The 19,472-nt window shown below is 47.9% G+C and overlaps 1 protein-coding gene across 4 annotated transcripts in view; it reads left to right on the forward strand.

Annotated features, from left to right (window-relative positions):
• LOC140425143 (glycoprotein-N-acetylgalactosamine 3-beta-galactosyltransferase 1-like) overlaps positions 1-19,472 on the forward strand; it is an 81,983-nt gene that overhangs the window by 20,414 nt on the left and 42,097 nt on the right. For all 4 annotated transcript variants that reach the window (XR_011947772.1, XM_072509073.1, XM_072509075.1 and 1 more), the window contains exon 2: positions 8,527-8,772. Coding sequence is in view for 3 of the 4 variants with exons in the window: in XM_072509073.1 (XP_072365174.1) it covers positions 8,544-8,772 (229 nt within the window). In the remaining variant the exon portion in view is untranslated. The remainder of the gene's footprint in view (positions 1-8,526; positions 8,773-19,472) is intronic.

A 19,472-nucleotide genomic window follows, 5' to 3' on the forward strand; every position in this document is an offset into this window, starting at 1 on the left:
AGCATGAACTGAAGGACGATGTACTTGGGCCACTTGACATAACTTGATCCCTACGATGCAGCATGTTTACCATGGTTTCTGTCTAGTTATTTAATACCTCTAGCCAAACTGTTCCAGTACAGCTACAACACTGGCATCTACCTCGCATATGGAAAATTGCCCAGGTGTGCCCTGTACATAACAAACAGGACAAATACAACCCAGACAATTACCCCTATCAGTCTACTCTCTTATCATCAGCAAAGTGATGGAAGGAGTCATCAACAGTGCTATCAAGCGGCACTTGCTCAGCAATAACCTGCTCACGGATGCTCAGTTTGGGTTCTGCCCGGGTTACTCAGCTCCTGACCTCATTAAAGCCTTGGTTCAGACATGGACAAAGGAGCTGAATACCAGAGGGGAGGTGAGAGTGACTGCCCTTGACATCAAGGTAGCATTTTACTGAGTATGGAGCCCTAGCTAAACTGGAGTTAATGGGAATCGGGGAAAACTCTCCACTGGTTGGAGTCATACCTGGCACAAAGGAAGATGGTGGTGGCGATTGGAGGTCAGTCATCTCAACTCCAGGACATCACTGCAGAAGTTCTTCAGGGTAGTGTCCTAGGGGCAACCATCTCCAGTTGCTTCATTAATGCCGTCCCTTCCATGATGAGGTCAGAAGTGGGGATGTTTGCGGATGACTGCACAATGTTCAGCACCATTCTCAAATCCTCATATAATGAAGCAGTCCATGTCCAAATGCAGCAAGACAATATCCAGGCTTGGTTTGGCAAGTGACAAGTTACATTTGCACCCACACAAGTGCCAGGCAATGACCATCTCCTACAAGAGAGGATTGAACCGCCGTCCCTTGACATTCACTGGCATTACCATCGCTGAATCTCCCACAATCAACATCCTGGGAGTTACCATTGATCAGAAATTGAACTGGACTAGTCGCATTAATACTGTGGCTACTAGGGCAGGTCAAAGACTAGGAATCCTACGGTGAGTAAGTCACCTCCTGACGCTCCAAAGCCTGTCCACCATCTACAAGGCATAAGTCAGGAGTGTAATGGAATACTCTCGCTTGCCTGGATGAGTGCAGCTCCAGCAACACTCAAGAAGCTCAACACCATTCAGGACAAAGCAGCCCGCTTGATTGTTTCCCTTCCACAAACATTCAAACCTCCACCACCGACGAACAGTGGCAGCCATGTGTGCCATCTACAAGATGCACTGCAGTAACTCACCAAGGCTCTTTAGATAACACCTTCCAAGCCCACGACCACTACCATTTAGAAGGACAAACGCAGCAGATACCTAGCAACTCCACTACCTGGATGTTCCCCTCCAAGTCACTCACCACCCTGACTTGCCACGGTAGCACAGTGGTTAGCACTGTTGCTTCACAGCATCAGGGTCCCAGGTTTGATTCTTGGTTTGGATCACTGTCTGTGCCGAGTTTGTGCGTTCTCCCCGTGTCTGTGTGGGTTTCCTCTGGGTGCTCCGGTTTCCTCCCACAAGTCCCGGAAAACATGGTTGTTAGGTGAATTGGACATTCTGATTTCTCCCTCCGTGTACCTGAACAGGCGCCTGACTGTGGCGACTAGGGGATTTTCACAGTAACTTAATAATAATAATAATAATAATAACAATAATAATAAATGCTTATTGTCACAAGTAGGCTTCAATGAAGTTACTGTGAAAAGCCCCTAGCCTTCACATTCCGGCGCCTGTTTGTGGAGGCCGGTACGGGAATTGAACCCGCGCTGCTGGCCTTGTTCTGCATTACAGGCCAGCTGTTTAGCCCACTGTGCTAAACCAGCCCCTCATTGCAGTGTTAATGCAAGCCTACTTTTGACAATAATAAAGATTATAATTATTAACAAAATATATTGCCGCTCCTTCACTGTTGCTGGGGCAACATCCTGGAACTCCCTCCCTAATAGCACAGTGGGTGTAACCACCCCTCAAGGACTGCAGCGGTTCAAGAAGGCAACTCATCACCACCTTCTGAAGGGCAACTAGGGATGGGCATTAAATGCTGGCCTAACCAGCGACGCCCACATCCCGTAAATGATATTTTTTAAAATTACGCTTTTGAGTCCCAATGCTTTAATGATGAGACAGAATGGCAGCAGAAAAAGAAAGAAAAGGCAGTATATCCCCACTATCTTGCGCATGTCCTGCCTCATGTCACCGAAGATCTGTGGGTCGAGATCATTCTGCTTAGTCACACAAGACCCTTGGCAGAAACCCTGAGTAGACGTTATCCTTGAATAGAAGGTCAGCTGCTGTCAAGGACTGCACTGAGCCCAGTTAATAAATGTTCTCTCAATTACATTTGCTTGGCAATGTAGTACATTTTTACTGATATTATAATGTAATTAAGGATAGATATATAATAACTCAACGGAAATAATGCTTGTTAGTTTGACAGCAAATGAAAACAAATCCAGCTCATGGATGAAAAGGTTCCCTGACGACCTGAAGCGACATCGAATGATATGCAAGAAAGGAATGGAGGTTCCAATGAAGCCATGGCAAAGAAAGAAGTTGTATTTTAGGATTCAAATGGGAGGATCAAATATTTGTGTTACCCAAGCAGTGTGCTAGGTTCCATCAAATTGGATGTAATTAATGGGTGCCGTGGACTAGTGAAGAAAATTATATAAGATTACAACAGGATCTTGTGAAGAAAATGTTATAAGTTTACAACAGGATCTTGAGCAATTGGGCCAGTGGGCCGATGAATGGCAGACTGAGTATAATTTGGATAAATGTGAGGTGATGCATTTTGGTCGATCAAATGAGGGCAGGACCTACTCAGTTAATGGTAGGGAGTTGGGGAGAGTTACAGAACAATGAGATCTAGGGGTACAGGTTCATATCTCCTTGAAGGTGGAGTCACAGGTGGACAGGGTGGTGAAGAAGGCATTCAGCATGCAGGTTTTATTGGTCAGAATATTGAATACAGGAGTTGGGACGTCTTGTTGAAGTTGTACAAGACATTGGTAAGACCACACAAGGAATACTGTGTTCAGTTCTGGTCACCCTATTATAGGAAGGATATTGTTAAACTAGAAAGAGTGCAGAAGAGATTTACGAGGATGCTACCAGGACTTGATGGTCTGAGTTATAAGGAGAGGCTTAATAGGCTGGGACATTTCTTTGCTGGAGCATAGAAGACTTCGGGGTGATCATATAGAGGTCTATAAAATAATGAGGAGCATAGATATGGTAGATAGTCAACATCTTTTCCCAAAGGTAGAGGAGTCTAGAACTAGAGGGCATAGGTATAAGGTGAGAGGGGAGAGATACAAAAGAGATCCGAGGAGAAATTCTTTCACACACAGGATGGTGAGCATCTGGAACGAACTGCCAGAGGACGTGGTAGAGACGGGTACAAATTTTTCCTTTTTAAAAAAAAAAAAAACAAAAACAAAAAACAATTAGACAGTTACATGGGCAGGGTGGGTATAGAGGGATATGGGCCAAATGCTGGCAAGTGGGACTAGCTTAGTGAGAGAAACTGGGCAGCATGGATAAGCTGTGCCCAAGGGGCAGTTTCCATGCCGTAAACATCTATGATGTGGAGATACCGGCGTTGGACTGGGGTGAGCACAGTAAGAAGTCTTACAACACCAGGTTAAAGTCCAACTGGTTTGTTTCAATGTCACTAGCTTTCGGAGCGCTGCTCCTTCCTCAGTTGAATGAAGAGGTATGTTCCAGAAACATATATATGGACAGATTCAAAGATGCCAAAGGATATTATTTTTAAAAATTTAAAATTTAGTGTACCCAATAATTCTTTTCCAATTAAGGGGCAATTTAGCGTGGCCAATCCACCTACCCTGCACATCTTTGGGTTGTGGGGGTTAAACCCACACAAACACGGGGAGAATATGCAAACTCCACAAGGACAGTGACCCACAGTGGGGATCGAACCTGGGACGTCGGCGCTGTAAGACAGCAGTGCTAACCACTGCGCCACTGTGCTGCCCAAAAGGATATTATGAATACAAGTAGTTATTCGAAGATTTTGTTGTTCCTACGACTCTCCGCTCCATTAACAGCTCTGACTAGCTTTAGTGAGCAATTTTAGTACTGTAAGATGTCTGGTCATCAAAAGTTGCCCCTTGTTAGATCTAAAGGGCTTGGATATGTCGTTATTGAACATTATTTCAAGGGACATTCATTCACTGGTTCATTTCCAGAAAGACAAATAGGGGGAAGATAAGTATGACAGCATCATTTGGATAGTAATCAGTCTGTGGTTAGTATCTACGCCCCAGTATATATTGCAGATAGACAGAGAAGGACCTTTTAATGTTCTTGGCTTGCTTTGTAAATTCTAACAAATATATCCATCAACAAAGATGCTAATTGCCTCTGGTGCCAGAAAGTCATGTTAAAATGTGGTTTTGCAATTTGCTAGTTCAGGGTCCTTCTTTCAGGTAATGGTAATACTATTGTTAACTAACTCTTCAACATGGATCGTAATTGTTGCATTTTTTTTTAAGAGACCTAATCGCATTTTTGTTTAAAAATTATGTTTTCATTAGCTTTGCTTTTTTTAATGTACTTGCAACCTTCCAGTTGTTTTCTCTACACTTGAAATGCTGAGTGGAATTCTCCCATCCCACCCGCAGGCGGGAGCTGAGAATCCAGCAGGAACCAAAAAGCCTATAATCTGCCTACGTAAAATCACATTGCAGTTCTCCCAAGGCAGGTTAATGGCTGGTCGGTCTTCCATGCTGACTGGTGGCACGAATGCAATTTGCACTCATTTGCATCTCATGAATGTTATATGAATAACTACCTGCCGACATCCTGTCATGCCTTTCAATCTTGTGTCGCGACAGCGTGAAATCATGTTGGTCTGAAACCCAATTGTTGATTGTGGCATACACAAGGCAGTCTTCAGTACGCTGGATACTTTTAAGATGCGTGCAACAAAGCCTTTCTGCCACAGTGCTGCGCTGCTCCTGATGCGCTGTACACCATTGTGGACTGGTTCCTGCTGTCCATCTCGTGTTGAGCTGATTCTCATGGACAGCACGGTGCTACTGGATCCATGGACTCTCCTTTGTCTCTGAGTCAGATCATTACTGCACCTGGGGGCATTAGGAAGGGGGGATTCTCCAGAATACGTACGCCGAGCACAGTGTAACAAACCCCAGGGAGAGTGCTGGGTGGCAGGGGTTCACTGTGTCCTCCCTCGGCCCACACCCTGCTGCTGGCAGCACCTCTCTCCTGGGAACCCGCATCCTCGCTTCAGGGCTGAGAGCAGCACCTGCTGCGGCTGGACGAGGCTCTGCTAGCTGCTGCTGTTGCTGCTTCCTCTCCCCACCCATCGATAACAAGCTCCTCTTGCAGGAGAGGTCGCCCGCGTACGCTACAGTGCCAGAGGGGGCAATGGCCATGGCCAGACCTACGAGAGCATCCCGTCCCCGGATACCAGCCTCCACTGTACGCTTACCCAGCCTCAGGATATCTACCTGATGCCCCTGCAGTATCCAGCCCCCTGTCTGTCCAGGGCTGAGCTACTCGAGCACTTACACTATTATCCAGCTGCAGCTTCCATTGTAGTGGTGGGTGGCTGTCCAGTTTGTAGGGTTGGTGTTCTGGAAGATGACGTCACTTTCCCTGGGGGTGCTGTGTGCAACATTATTCTTGCCAGTTGGGATGCAATTTTGCTTGGACTGCGATAGCGGAGATACCCAAATTGTGAGCCAGATTTGGCTAAGTGGCTCAAAGTGATCAGCCGACCTGTGGCCAAAATGTAAATAAATTTTTACTGTAAATTCTCCACCATTGTGTATAAACTACGGATGACTTGCCTTCATTCTGTGATTTAGTTTGATAAAAATTGAGATCATAGAATTTACAGTGCAGAAGGAGGCCGTCCGGCCCATCAAGTCTGCACCGGCTCTTGGAAAGAGCACCCTACCCAAGGTCAACACCTCCACCCTGTCCCCATAACCCAGTAACCCCACCCAACACTAAGGGCAATTTTGGACACTAAGGGCAATTTAGCATGGCCAATCCACCTAACCTGCACATCTTTTGACTGTGGGAGGAAACCGGAGCACCCGGAGGAAACCCACGCGCACACGGGGAGAACGTGCAGACTCCGCACAGACAGTCACCCAAGCCGGGAATCAAACTTGAGACCCTGAGCTGTGAAGCAATTGTGCTAACCACCATGCTTCCGTGCTGCCCAAACGTAATCTTTAAAAAGAAAGCATGACAATTGAATGCCTGCAAATGACTATAATACTGATTCCCCCATCCCCATGTACAGGCAAAATAAACCGATTCTTTATTGGTTCCTTGAATTACAACTCAAAATGCTACAATTAAACTTGCATCCCCATAAAAAGCAAATGACTACACCTGAGGTTGCGGAGTACAGGGGATTCCTCCCTGCTGGTGCCACAGACCAGTGTCTGTCTGGACAGGACTGCGCTGTGGGACTCCTGCAGCCACTCCAACAAAGGTCTGAAGTTCAACCAGAGGTGGAGTGTGAGGTGAGGCAGGTGGGGTTGGCGTGACAAGATATGAGTGGAGTCAATGTGGAAGGAGGCCTGTGCATGGAGTGAGGTGGGCTCATAATGACAGACAGAGAGTCAAGAAGATGGGCGAAGAAGACTAAGGGGAGAGAAGCTGTCCTAGCAAGGCTGTATAAAAAAGCTCACAAACAAGGGGAGGGTCAAAGGGAGACCACATTGTTTACTGAAACGGCATTTATGAAGACTCCACAGGCAGCAGATAGAGACCTAAATGGGGCATGGGCATGGGGAGGTGGTTGAATCAAGGAACAGACTACTTCTTGAGGTTGATAACCTTTCCCGATGGGTTGCTGACATCCTGCACAGTCTGGTGAAGACTGATGGCTGGGGCTGCTATGAGTGTGCTGGACTGGTATTTAAATATGACACTGAGACCTTCAAACTCGCCAGCTGACAGTGGGTGGACAAATCAGCTGCCGGCCCACGAGGTGAGGTGGGGAACTCGCCTGTGCATAATTAATGAGATTCCAAACGCAGAAACTGACATGGGATCCCACCATTCTGACCGATGGAAAAGGTGCAGCCAGAGCTGCCTGCCGCTACACTTTGTTGCAAAAATGGAGAATTCCATCTGCTGACTTGTGGTTGATTATGATTCCATAGATGCGACCAACAGTCCAATATGTCCATTCTTCATGTTTAATGTTAGATGTTGCTTCGTTACCCCATTGGGAATTATCCTAGCCAAATCTGATCAAGTCATTCAGTTCCCACGCAGACACAGCAGGGGTAATGTTCTATTCTTGAGCCTTAGAATGCGAGGATGATTGTAGTCCCGAGGATGATTGTGGTCCCTATGTCAGTGTCCTAACTGAGAGCAACCAACTCACCACAGACCAAAGATCGGACTTTTTTTGTTCACGAGATGCAGGTGTCACTGGCTAGGCCAGCATTTATTGCGCATCCCTAATTTCCCTTCAGACTTGTAAAACAGTAGAGAAAATTCTCACGTTAATGTTCTTCTATAAAATGACTTGTTTTTCAACAAAGAAATTGCTGGACTTTGAACATAGAACATACAGTGCAGAAAGTGGCCATTTGGCCCATTGAGTCTGCAGCGACCCACTTAAGCCCTCACTTCCATCCTAAACCTGTAACCCAATAACCCCTCCTAACCTTTTTGGACACTAAGGGCAATTTATCATGGCCAATCCACCTAACCTGCACATCTTTGGACTGTGGGAGGAAACCGGAGCACCCCGAGGAAACCCACGCAGACACGGGAAGAACGTGCAGACTCCGCACAGACAGTGACCCAGCAGGGAATCGAACCTGTGACCCTGGAGCTGTGAAGCCGCAGTGCTAACCACTATGCTACCGTGCACTATGCTACTTCGTGCTTAATAAGTTCAAAATTCTTAAAGAAATTTCCTACAGGACTGCAACATCCCTGTGCCCAAACCAAGAGTCACTCACACCTATGCCCTTCGTACCATAAACCTTCTTTCCTTTGTACCACCACTTTCAAACCTCCCCTCCTGCCTCCCCAACCACTCTAAGGGACAAAGTCCTAATCCTAAAGTATTATTACAATGCCCCTTGCCATGGTATTATCAGGCACGCAATGCCCTCAATGCAATTTCACCAAGACCAACGTTATCCCTCAATGCCACCAAAACCCAGGAGCTCCACTACTGCTAGGCCCATGAGCTACAATTCCTCCTCTTTCCCCCCCCCCCCCCACACACACACCACCACCTGTGTTTAGCAATATATTCTAACCACCTTCCTTGTCCTGGGTTTGGACAGAAATTATACAATTAAGTACATCAGTAAAGAAACATGCAATAATCAAAGCCATCATTTAGAACTTCCACACAAATTGAAGGATGAAGATTTCAGTGATTCATTTTGAAAGTTTTGATGAATAAAAGAAACCAAACTCTTGATTGGCTGTTAACATTTGAAAATTGCCCTGTAATGAAATATGCAATCTATTTATGGTGATGCTATTTTTCTTTTTTATTAGCACATTACTGCTTGGAAATGGCAGTGAGACGGTCTGTAATTTCTCTGCTCATGTTTTGCTGTGGGCTGGGATTAGGATTTGTCATCTGCCATCTAGCGATTAATGCAATCAATAAGGAAGCACCCCTGCACAGCCATCTGCTTTTCAATGACCCTCATGGCCACTTGGAGGACTCTCACCACCACCAGCCCCATCAACATCTTCAAGGGGAGATGAACTTTAATGCTGACATCAGTCAACATAAAGGTATCTTTCTAATTTTATGTAATACTGGTGGTTACATTGATATTTAAACCCTGATAAAGCTATATTGATATGTAATGAGAAATAATAAGATAGTTGTGACGACCGATATTATTACATATTGGAGAAGTTAAAGTTTTTTTTATATCTGAGGCACAAGTAGAGGGATTCTCCGGCAGGATCCTCCGCTTCACCGGCAGCGCGCTCACACCTGCAGATTTCCTGACAGCCCAGTGGTGGCCACAATGGGGCACCCCATTGGCTGGCTGCCAGGGCGGAGGATCCTGGTGCTGGCAGGGACTCGCTATGCCAGAAAATGGGTCTGGTGGGATAGAGAATCCTACCCAAGATCTTTCAAACATTTTGAATCTCACTTTGTTAATATAAAGTGTTATGACCCCAGTTGATGTTACTACTGAACTGGAAGGCCTGAGAATGGCTCAAAAGACCGTAACTTTTACTTTTTTCCCCCGAAAACATGGATGAACAGTCCCAGGACTGCCAATTAGCATTTAACATGAAATAAAACATTTATTAAACATGAAATGTTTGATTACAATACTCTTCATTCCCACTTATCTTCACAAATGTACACAGGCTATAAGCATAACACAGGTTACAAAATATCTCTTTAGCTAAAAGGTTTTTAATAAACACGCAATCCCTGTAACCCAACGGGGCAACTGTGGTCAGACAATTCCCCATTCTGTAAACAAGTTGGCAGATGTCACTCAATCAATCTTCTGTGGATTTCTCCTCCAATCCACTCCAGATGATTATTGTACTGTGAGCCTACTGATTTCAGTGGACTTCAGCTTTCATCTGAGTGTTTCCAAACCCCAAACTTGAACAGATGCCTCAAATTTTCTTTCAAACAATGCCTTCTCCCAGCTGTTTTCAGCAAGGAAATACCTCCAGGTTTTCGAACTCTTCCTTCGGTATTCCTTTGTCTTGACTAGCCAGGAGCTTTCAAACTTTCACACAGTATCTCAGGAAACCTGCCACCAGTTGCTTAAACCTTTTTCTTCACAGTCTGTAGTAAGGTCTCACCAACCTAGGAGTGCTTCAGATATCACTGGCTAACTCCGCCAGGTCTGACTTTATCTTTAATGAACAATACCCAGTTCCAATGTCAGCCTGCCCCTTTTTTTTAATTTCAATCTTCCTGGAAACTTCTCTTCATTCTCTATAGTTTCTAGAACTAACTGTCCATTAACTTCTGGACTTGCTTTGTTGGCCATTATTCCATGGTATGGTTTTCCTGCTTCGAACGGGCCTGTGAGAACTATCTTCTCTGTCACTACTAAGCTCCAACTATAACAGCTAAAACCAAACTGAAAGCCTCCCTACCCTAAAGGTGCTCTTAGTTGCTAAGTAATGGCTCATTCTTTCTCCAAACTTATGTTTTCTTTCCACGTTGAAAGCACAATACGGGCACAGTTTGAACTGAAAATAAACGGTCCCATAGATGTAGACACCTTTGTTTAACATGAATCTAACTAGAGATTTATTCTTTGTTACACAATGCCTAATTAAACTCACTTAAATCTATACTTTATTTCTAATATCCCACAATATTACCATAGTTAGACCATCTCTGCCTCCTGACAAAAATCATAATACACTTCCCAGAAACTCAAAAACAAGTAATTTGAGCTTCTCCGCTAGGTATAATCCAATATCAGATGGGGCCATGTAAATGGTTGCGAAAACAAATGTTTCAACTAAAATTGTATTTGATTATTTTTGTTGTTGCTTCAAACCCATGGAAAAAGACATGCTGTGTATTAATACCATCATCGCCTCTTTTCCTTATGTGTTCCATCTGTGGGCAACAAAATTTTAGAAGACTTCTGGTGATGTATATCTGAAAATGCCACCAGGCAGGGTTATAACGATGATCAATGCTACTTGTATCTCTTGACAAATGCATGATGTCTGTTACCAAGGCAACATTTTTGATAACTTAAAAAGCACCATTATTGTACTTGTTAAAAATGTTATCCTCAACTTCCCTCAAATCCTTCTGCCAATTACCTTAAATATCTCAGAGAGAAATAGGTTCTTTCTATAAACCCTATCTAGGTCCCTCAATTAAATCGTCCCTCAGCCTCCTCTATTCCCAAGAAAAGAACTGCAAACCATCCAGTTTTCCTCACAGCTAAAGATTTCTAGTTCTGGTAGCATTCTTGTAAATCTCCTTTGGCTCTCTGTAGTGTGAATGCTGCGAATTATAATGCACTGACCAGTACTGAATGCAGTAATGCAGCTGGGACCTAACTAATGTTGTATACAGATCTTGCATAATCTCCATGCTCTTATATGCAATGCTTCAGTTAATAAAACATAGTCCATGTGCCTTCTCAACCATGTTATGTACATGTCCTGCTACCTTTAGGTTGACGGGACTGCAATTCAATGCTCTTTCTGTTCCACAATTTATTTTGTATTCTTTTGTTTTGTTTGCTCTCCCCAAATGTGTTTCAGTCACTTCCGCCCACCTTTTCCAAAAATACTGGAAAAGGAATCGAGAATCAGGGCTAATATACATGATTTTAAGGACAAATGTAGGTGTGCATTACTGTTCTTATGGCATGGATCTGGGTGGCGATGTGCTGAACAGTCGCATGAAAGATGGCTCTCCTGTGGAAACTTTTAACTTTGGCATGTTTTAACCTAGAAATTGACCACTAAACCAACAACCCCCCCCCCCCCCCCCCCCCACACACACACACACACACACACACACAAAACAAGCAACCACCCGAGGAAATGCCCTCCAATTCACCAATAAGCAGAAAGGACAGCAAGAGTGGGAAGAGTCGGGAGAGAAAAGCATAGACGATGGACACGAGGAGCGAAGCAGAGCAGGACATAGAAAACCGGGAAGAATCGCCAATGGGACTGCCGGCCCATCCACCGACTGGTTAGTGGATGGAACTCCTAGCACAGGAGCATCTAAAACTTGGGGACTAAGGCAACAAGAAGTACTACTTTAACAGGCTGGGAGAAGCAGATGAATTTCTGAAGAAGAACAGGCTGGGAAGACAGCAGCAAGGGACAAACATGGACCACTAATGATTGTCTTTGTCCTTTTTCTTTCTATTTGGGATGTCTTTGGCACTCACTGAAATCACAACCTGTACATCCTAAGAGTGGGTAAGGCAGAGGGACACCGAAGTGGGAAGGAGGGAGGGAGGAGAACAAAGCAGGCAAAAGCTAGGGCAGCACGGTAGCATAGTGGTTAGCACAATTGCTTCACAGCGCCAGGGTCCCAGATTCGATTCCGGGCTTGGGTCGCTGTCTGTGCGGAGTGTGCACTTTCTCCCCGTGAGTGCGTGGGTTTCCTCCAGGTGCTCCAGTTTCCTCCCACAGTCCAAAGATGTGCAGGTTAGGTGGATTGGCCATGCTAAATTGCCCTTAGTGTCCAAAATTGCCCTTAATGTTGGGTAAGGTTACTGGGTTATGGGGATAGGGTGGAGGTGTGGGGTTGGGTAGGGTGCTCTTTCCAAGAGCTGGTGCAGACCCGATGAGCCGAATGGCCTCCTTCTGCACTGTAAATTCTATGAAATCTATGATAGGAGGAAATGCTCCTGGGGGAGGAAGGAGCCACCAGACTAATGAGTATGTGAGCACATGGAGGTAGGAAGAGAGGGGGAGCCATGGCGCAGCTCTCGAAAGGGAGGTAGCGAGCTCCTGGTTCCGTGGGGGGTTCTACCCCCTGGAGGGGATAGAACAACAGATCGGGAGAAGGGCAAGGGATGGAGTGACAGGCGAGGGGATCCCACAGGGGCACGGGGAGATGGGGTCGGTGAGAGTAGCAGGACTGGGGAGGTGGTGTATAAACTGGGAAGAGGGATAGATGGGGGGAGGGGAGGGTAGAATGCCGGTTACAAGTCGTGCATGGCAACAGCTGGAACAAAGAAATCAACAGTGGCCATCTTGGATGGCCCCAAAACAAAGGGAATTTGACCCACTTTCCACTGGGAAAACAGTGCACCAACTCCGCCAGACACAAGGGACTTTCTATGAACATGAGACAAGGCCAGCCACGTGCTGCCCACCAGATTAGAAAGCAGGCAGCCACGAGGGAGATAGTGCAGGCGAAAGGTAGAAACGGCAGACTAGCAATGATCCCAGATAAGATCAGCGAAGCCTTCATGACCTACTACCAGGGGCTGCAGCCCTCTGAGCTCCTGGAGAGGGACTTGAAGATGAGACATACCAGTCATAGGTGAGTAGAGAAAGCAGGAACTGGAAACACCACTAGAACTGGTGAAAGATAAAAACGGCAGACTAGCAATGATCCCAGATAAGATCAGCGAGGCCTTCGTGACCTACTATCAGGGGCTGCACCCCTCTGAGCTCCTGGAGAGGGACTTGAAGATGAGACATACTAATCATAGTTGAGTAGAGAGTTCCGGTTGCGGTGATGCCTTGCTAGCCGCACGTTTCGGCGGCTCCAGCTCCGACGGACCTTCGGGCTCTTTTAAGAGCCCCAACAGGGAATTTTTTGACGACGCAACCCGGTGTAGGGTGTGTGAGAAGGGAGTTCCCCCCCCCCCCCCCCCCCCCCCCCAACGAAGGAGGAAAAAACCGGCGGCGGCGGCCACAACGCGAAGAATCGTCGACCAAAGTGTCAGAAAGAGAGAAGTACAAGATGGCGGCGGAGAAAGCGCAGGCGACATGGGGGCCTGAGCAGGATGAAATTGTGAGACGGTGCGTGGAGCTGCTGAAGAGGGAGGTGCTGACCCCGATGCTACAGGCAATTGAGGGGCTCAAGGAGACACTAAAGACCCAGGAGATAGAGCTCCGCGTGGTGGAGCAGAAGGTGACAGATATTGAGGACGAGATCCTGGGCCTGGCGGTTAAGACACAAACGCACGAGGCACTTCATAAAAAGTGTACTGAAAGGATCGAGGCCCTAGAAAACGGAGCGCGAAGGAAGAACCTTCGGATACTGGGTCTCCCTGAGGGTGTGGAAGGAGTGGACTGTGGAGCATATGCAAGTACGATGCTGAGCTCACTGATGGGTGCTGAGGCCCCGACGGGCCCCTTGGAGGTGGAGTGGGCAAATCGGATTCCGGCGAGAAGACCAAAAGCGGGAGAACCACCCAAGGCGATAATTGTGCGATTTTACCGCCTTAAGGATAGAGAAGAGGTCCTGAGATAGGCTAAAAAGGTGCGGAGTAGCAGATGGGAGAATGCAGTGGTACGGGTGTACCAGGATTGGAGTGCGGAGGTGGCGAGAAGGAGGGCGAGCTTTAACCGAGCCAAAGAGGTGTTGCATAAAAGGAAGGTGAAGTTCGGGATGCTGCAGCCGGCAAGACTATGGGCCAAGTATCAGGAGAGACACCATTATTTCGAGACGGCGGAGGAAGCATGGACCTTTATCAAAGAGGAGAAATTGGATCGGAACTGAGGGACTGATGCTGCAGGAAATGTTATTGTTAATGTTATGGTTGAAGTTAATTGAGAAGTAAATTTGGAACGGGGGAGACATTGGGGAAATGTGGGCGCCGGTGAGGGGGGAAAGACGGGACATAGTTGGAGGAGGGGGAGGGGAAGGGGAGCTGCGCCATAAGAGGCGGGACAGGTAAAGGGATGTTCCCGCGCCAGAAAAAATAAGGTGGGAAGACAGGCGCAAGGCGGATGGGAGTTCCCCACACGGGGGGGTCGAGGAGTGAGCAGGAGTAGCCGGGGTCAGTTGAAGTCAGCTGACTTACGGAAGTAATATGGGGGAGCAATCACGCTAGAAAGAGATCTAGCGGGGGGGGGAGGACAACTGGGTTGCTGCTGCGGAAATCCAAAAGGAAATGGCTAAAGAGTGGGTGGACGGGGATGGTGTGCGACGCTGGGGGAGTGAGCGGGAGCGCGGAGGCGGGATATGGGACTGGCCGAGAGAAGGTAATGGCTAGTCGACACGGGAGGGGGGCAGGTAGCCCCCTAGTGAGGCTGATCACGTGGAACGTGAGAGGCCTGAACGGACCGATAAAAAGGGCCCGAGTGCTCGCGCATTTGAAAGGACGAAGGGCAGACGTGGTTATGCTCCAAGAGACGCACCTAAAGGTGGCGGACCAAGTTAGGTTAAGGAAAGGATGGGTGGGACAGGTGTTCCACTCAGGACTGGATGCAAAGAATAGAGGAGTGGCCATTTTGGTGGGGAAACGGGTAGCATTTGAAGCAAAGAACATCGTAGCAGATAGCGGAGGTAGATATGTAATGGTGAGTGGCAGGCTGGAGGGAATGGAGGTTGTGTTGGTTAATGTGTATGCCCCAAACTGGGACGATGCGGGATTTATGAGACGGATGCTGGGGCGTATATCGGACCTGGAGGTAGGAAACTTGATTTTAGGAGGGGACTTTAATACGGTGCTGGACCTGGGGCTAGATAGATCCAGCTCAAGGACCGGAAGAAGGCCGGCAGCGGCCAAGGTACTTAAGGGGTTTATGGACCAAATGGGGGGAGTGGATCCTTGGCGATTTCTTAGACCGAGGGCTAGGGAGTTCTCCTTCTTCTCCCATGTCCATAAAGTGTACTCCCGGATAGATTTTTTTGTTTTGGGAAGGTCGTTGATCTCTAGGGTGGAAGAAGCTGAGTACTCAGCCATAGCGGTTTCGGATCATGCCCCACATTGGTTGGACCTGGAATTAGGAGAGGAAAGGGAGCAGAGAACACTCTGGCAATTAGATGTGGGACTGATTGCGGATGAGGGAGTGTGTGCAAGAGTGCGGGGGTGTATTGAGAGATACCTGGAGGTCAATGACGACGGCGAGGTCCCTGTGGGAGTGGTATGGGAAGCACTAAAAGCGGTGGTCAGAGGAGAGCTGATCTCCATTGGGGCCCACAAAAGGAAAACAGAGGCCAAGGAAAGGGAAAGATTACTGGGGGAGATTTTAAGGGTGGATAGGGAATTTGCAGAGACCCCGGAGGAGGAATTGTACAGGGAGAGGAGACGACTCCAGACGGAGTTTGACCTTCTGACCACCAGAAAGGCGGAGGTACTGTGGAGGAAGGCACAGGGGAGGAGGTATGAATATGGGGAAAAGGCTAGTCGCCTGTTGGCTCATCAATTGTGAAAGAGGGCAGCAGCGAGGGAGATAGGAGGAATTAGAGACGAAAGGGGAGACACGGTGCGAAGGGCAGGAAAGATAAATGAGGTGTTCAAGACCTTCTATCAGGAACTGTATAGGTCTCAACCCCCAGAGGGAGAGGAGGGGATGCGGCAGTTCCTGGACCAATTGAGGTTCCCGAAAGTGGAGGAGCAGGAGGTGGTTGGCCTGTGGGCACCGATTGGGGTGGACGAGGTTATTAAGGGACTGGGAAGCAGGGAAGGCCCCGGGACCAGACGGGTTCCCGGTGGAATATTACAGAAAATATGTGGACTTGTTGGCCCCGTTGATGGTGAGGACGTTCAATGAGGCCAGGGAAGGGGGGACTCTCCCCCCGACGATGTCGGAGGCGACGATATCGTTAATTTTGAAGAGGGATAAAGATCCGTTGCAGTGCGGGTCCTATAGACCTATTTCATTATTGAACGTGGACGCCAAATTGTTGGCAAAGGTACTGGCATCGAGGATAGAGGACTGTGTCCCGGGGGTGGTGCACGAAGACCAGACAGGGTTCGTAAAAGGGAGACAACTGAATGTTAACGTGCGACGACTACTAGGGGTGATAATGATGCCCCCAGTGGAGGGGGAGGCAGAGATAGTGGCGGCAATGGATGCAGAGAAGGCATTTGATAGGGTGGAGTGGGAGTATTTATGGGAAGTGTGAAGGAGGTTTGGGTTCGGGAATGGGTTTATTAGCTGGGTTAGACTTCTTTATGGGGCTCCAACGGCAAGTGTAGTTACAGGTCGACATAGATCGGAGTATTTCCGACTATATAGGGGAACAAGACAGGGATGCCCGCTGTCTCCATTGTTGTTCGCGTTGGCAATTGAATCTCTGGCCATGGCGTTAAGAGACTCCAGGAAATGGAGAGGGGTGATTAGAGGGGGAGAAGAACACCGAGTCTCGTTATACGCAGATGACCTATTGTTATACGTGTCGGACCCAGCGGGGGGGATGATAGAGGTTATGCGAATTTTGAGAGGGTTCGGGGATTTCTAGGGGTATAGGCTAAACATGGGGAAGAGTGAATTATTTGTGATACATCCAGGGGACCAGAGTAGAGAGATAGAAGGCTTGCCTCTAAGGAAAGTGGAAAGAAACTTCCGATACCTGGGGATTCAGATCGCTAGGAGCTGGGGAACCTTGCACAGACTTAATCTGACACGGCTGGTAGAACAAATGGAGGAGGACTTCAAGAGGTGGGACATGCAGCCTCTGTCGTTGGCTGGCAGGGTGCAAGCAATTAAGATGATGGTCCTCCCGAGGTTCTTATTTGTATTTCAATGTCTCCCTATACTAATCACCATGACCTTTTTTAATAAAATAGACAGGAGCATCACGAGCTTTGTGTGGGCAGGGAAAGTTCCGAGAGTAAGGAGGGGGTTCCTTCAGCGTAGTAGGGACAGAGGAGGATTGGCACTACCGAACTTGGGCGATTACTATTGGGCCGCCAATGTGGCAATGATACGTAAATGGATTATGGAGGGTGAGGGAGCGGCGTGGAAAAGACTGGAGAGAAAGTCCTGTAAAGGGACGAGTTTAGAGGCGCTGGTGATGGCGCCGCTACCGTTCTCATCTAAAAAGTTTACCACTAACCCGGTGGTGGCGGCAACATTGAATATCTGGGGACAGTGGAGGCGACAGAGAGGGGTGCGGGGAGCCCTGGTGGGGGTCCCCAATCAGGAACAACCATAGGTTCGCCCCAGGAAGAATGGATGGAGGATTTCAGAGCTGGTACCAGATGGGAATTAGGAGGGTGGGAGATTTATTTATAGATGGGACTTTTGCGAGCTTGGGAGCATTGGAGGAAAAGTATAAGTTGCCCCGGGGAAATTTCTTGAGATATATGCAGGTGAGGGCGTTTACTAGACAACAGGTGAGGGAATTTCCGTTGCTCCCGATACAGGGGATACAGGACAGAGTGCTTTCAGGGGTGTGGGTCGGAGAGGGCAAGGTGTCAGAGATTTACCGAGAGATGAGGGAAGAGGGGGAGGAGTCGGTGGGCGAACTAAAAGGAAAGTGGGAAGAAGAACTAGGGGAGGAGATAGAGGAGGGTATGTGGGCTGATGCCCTAAGCAGGGTAAATTCCTCTTCCTCATGCGCCAGGCTTAGACTGATTCAATTTAAGGTGCTACATAGAGCACACATAACGGGAGCAAGATTGAGCAGGTTCTTTGGAGTTGAGGACAAATGTGGGAGGTGTGGCGGGAGCCTGGCAAACCACGCACATATGTTTTGGGCGTGCCCGGCACTGGAAGGGTATTGGAAGGGAGTGACGGGAGTGATTTCGAAGGTGGTGAAGGCCCGGGTCAAACCAGGCTGGGGGTTAGCTCTATTTGGAATTGCGGATGAGGCGGGAGTACAGGAGGTGAAAGAGGCCGACGTTGTGGCCTTTGTGTCCCTAGTAGCCTGGCGCAGGATCCTACTCATGTGGAAGGTGGCGAAACCCCCCGGACTGGAGGCCTGGGTAAATGATATGGCGGGGTTCATTAAACTGGAGCAGATAAAGTTTGCCCTGAGAGGATCGGCTCAAGGGTTCACCAAGCGGTGGCAGCCATTTCCCGACTACCTAGGGGAACGTTAGAGGGAAGACAGATGACCAGCAGCAGCAACCCAGGGGGGAGGGGGGGGGGGGGTTTAGTTTAGTTTAGGTCAAAAGATAATGGGGTTTTGTGTATTGTTAAAAATTTCTGTATTGTTACGTTTGCTTTGTAAGAGGGGAAAAATTGTTGTTTGGGAAAAAAATTTCAATAAAATATATTTATTAAAAAAAAATAGTTGAGTAGAGAAAGCAGGAACTGGAAACACCACTAGAACTGGGAGAGGTCATGGAGAGTAACAACTCTCCATGCATCAGGGAAGGATGGATTCCCGGTGGCCGTCGATAAAAGATTTGTGACAGCACTGTCTCCATACTTGCGGGAGATGTTTCAGACTTGCTATCGAGAGGGATCCTGCCGCTCACGTTGGCTTCGGCCTTGATATCACTGATCCCTAAAAAAGACACTGACCCATCTCACTCCTGAACAGTAATCACCGCCTTGGTGCCTCCCAGAATGAGGAGGGTGAGACGTCCCCATTTGGTTGTCGGATATATAGCCATTGATGGCTTGTGACATCTTCTCGCAAAACGCCTTATTGGCAAGGAGGGCTGTGTCTAGCCTCCATGGGGGGGCCGTTGGATCAGCCCACTCCAACCTCACATCCACGTAGTGCTGACGCCAAAGGCCCTGCGAGGCGATTGGAGAGTTGCGTGCCAGAGATAGTCACGGAAGATCAGATGGGCTTTGTCAAGGGAAGACAACTCGTGGCAAATGTCAGACGCCTGCTGAATGTGATCATGACCCCACTAGGATGGAGACACCAGAAGTGTTATTCTCCCTGGATGAAGAGAAGGTCTTCAACAGAGTCAATTGGAGGTACCTCACGGAAGTACTAGAACGGTTTGGGTTTGAGCCAGGGTTCACATTCTGGTTGAAGCTACTGCACGGTTCTCCCATGGCGAGCGTAGGGACAACATCACCAGCTCTGAATACTTTTGGCTGCACAAGGCATGGATGTCCCTTATTCCCGCTACTATTTGCCCAGA

Source organism: Scyliorhinus torazame, chromosome 6, assembly GCF_047496885.1.
Source record: "Scyliorhinus torazame isolate Kashiwa2021f chromosome 6, sScyTor2.1, whole genome shotgun sequence".
Lineage (NCBI taxonomy): Eukaryota > Metazoa > Chordata > Chondrichthyes > Carcharhiniformes > Scyliorhinidae > Scyliorhinus > Scyliorhinus torazame.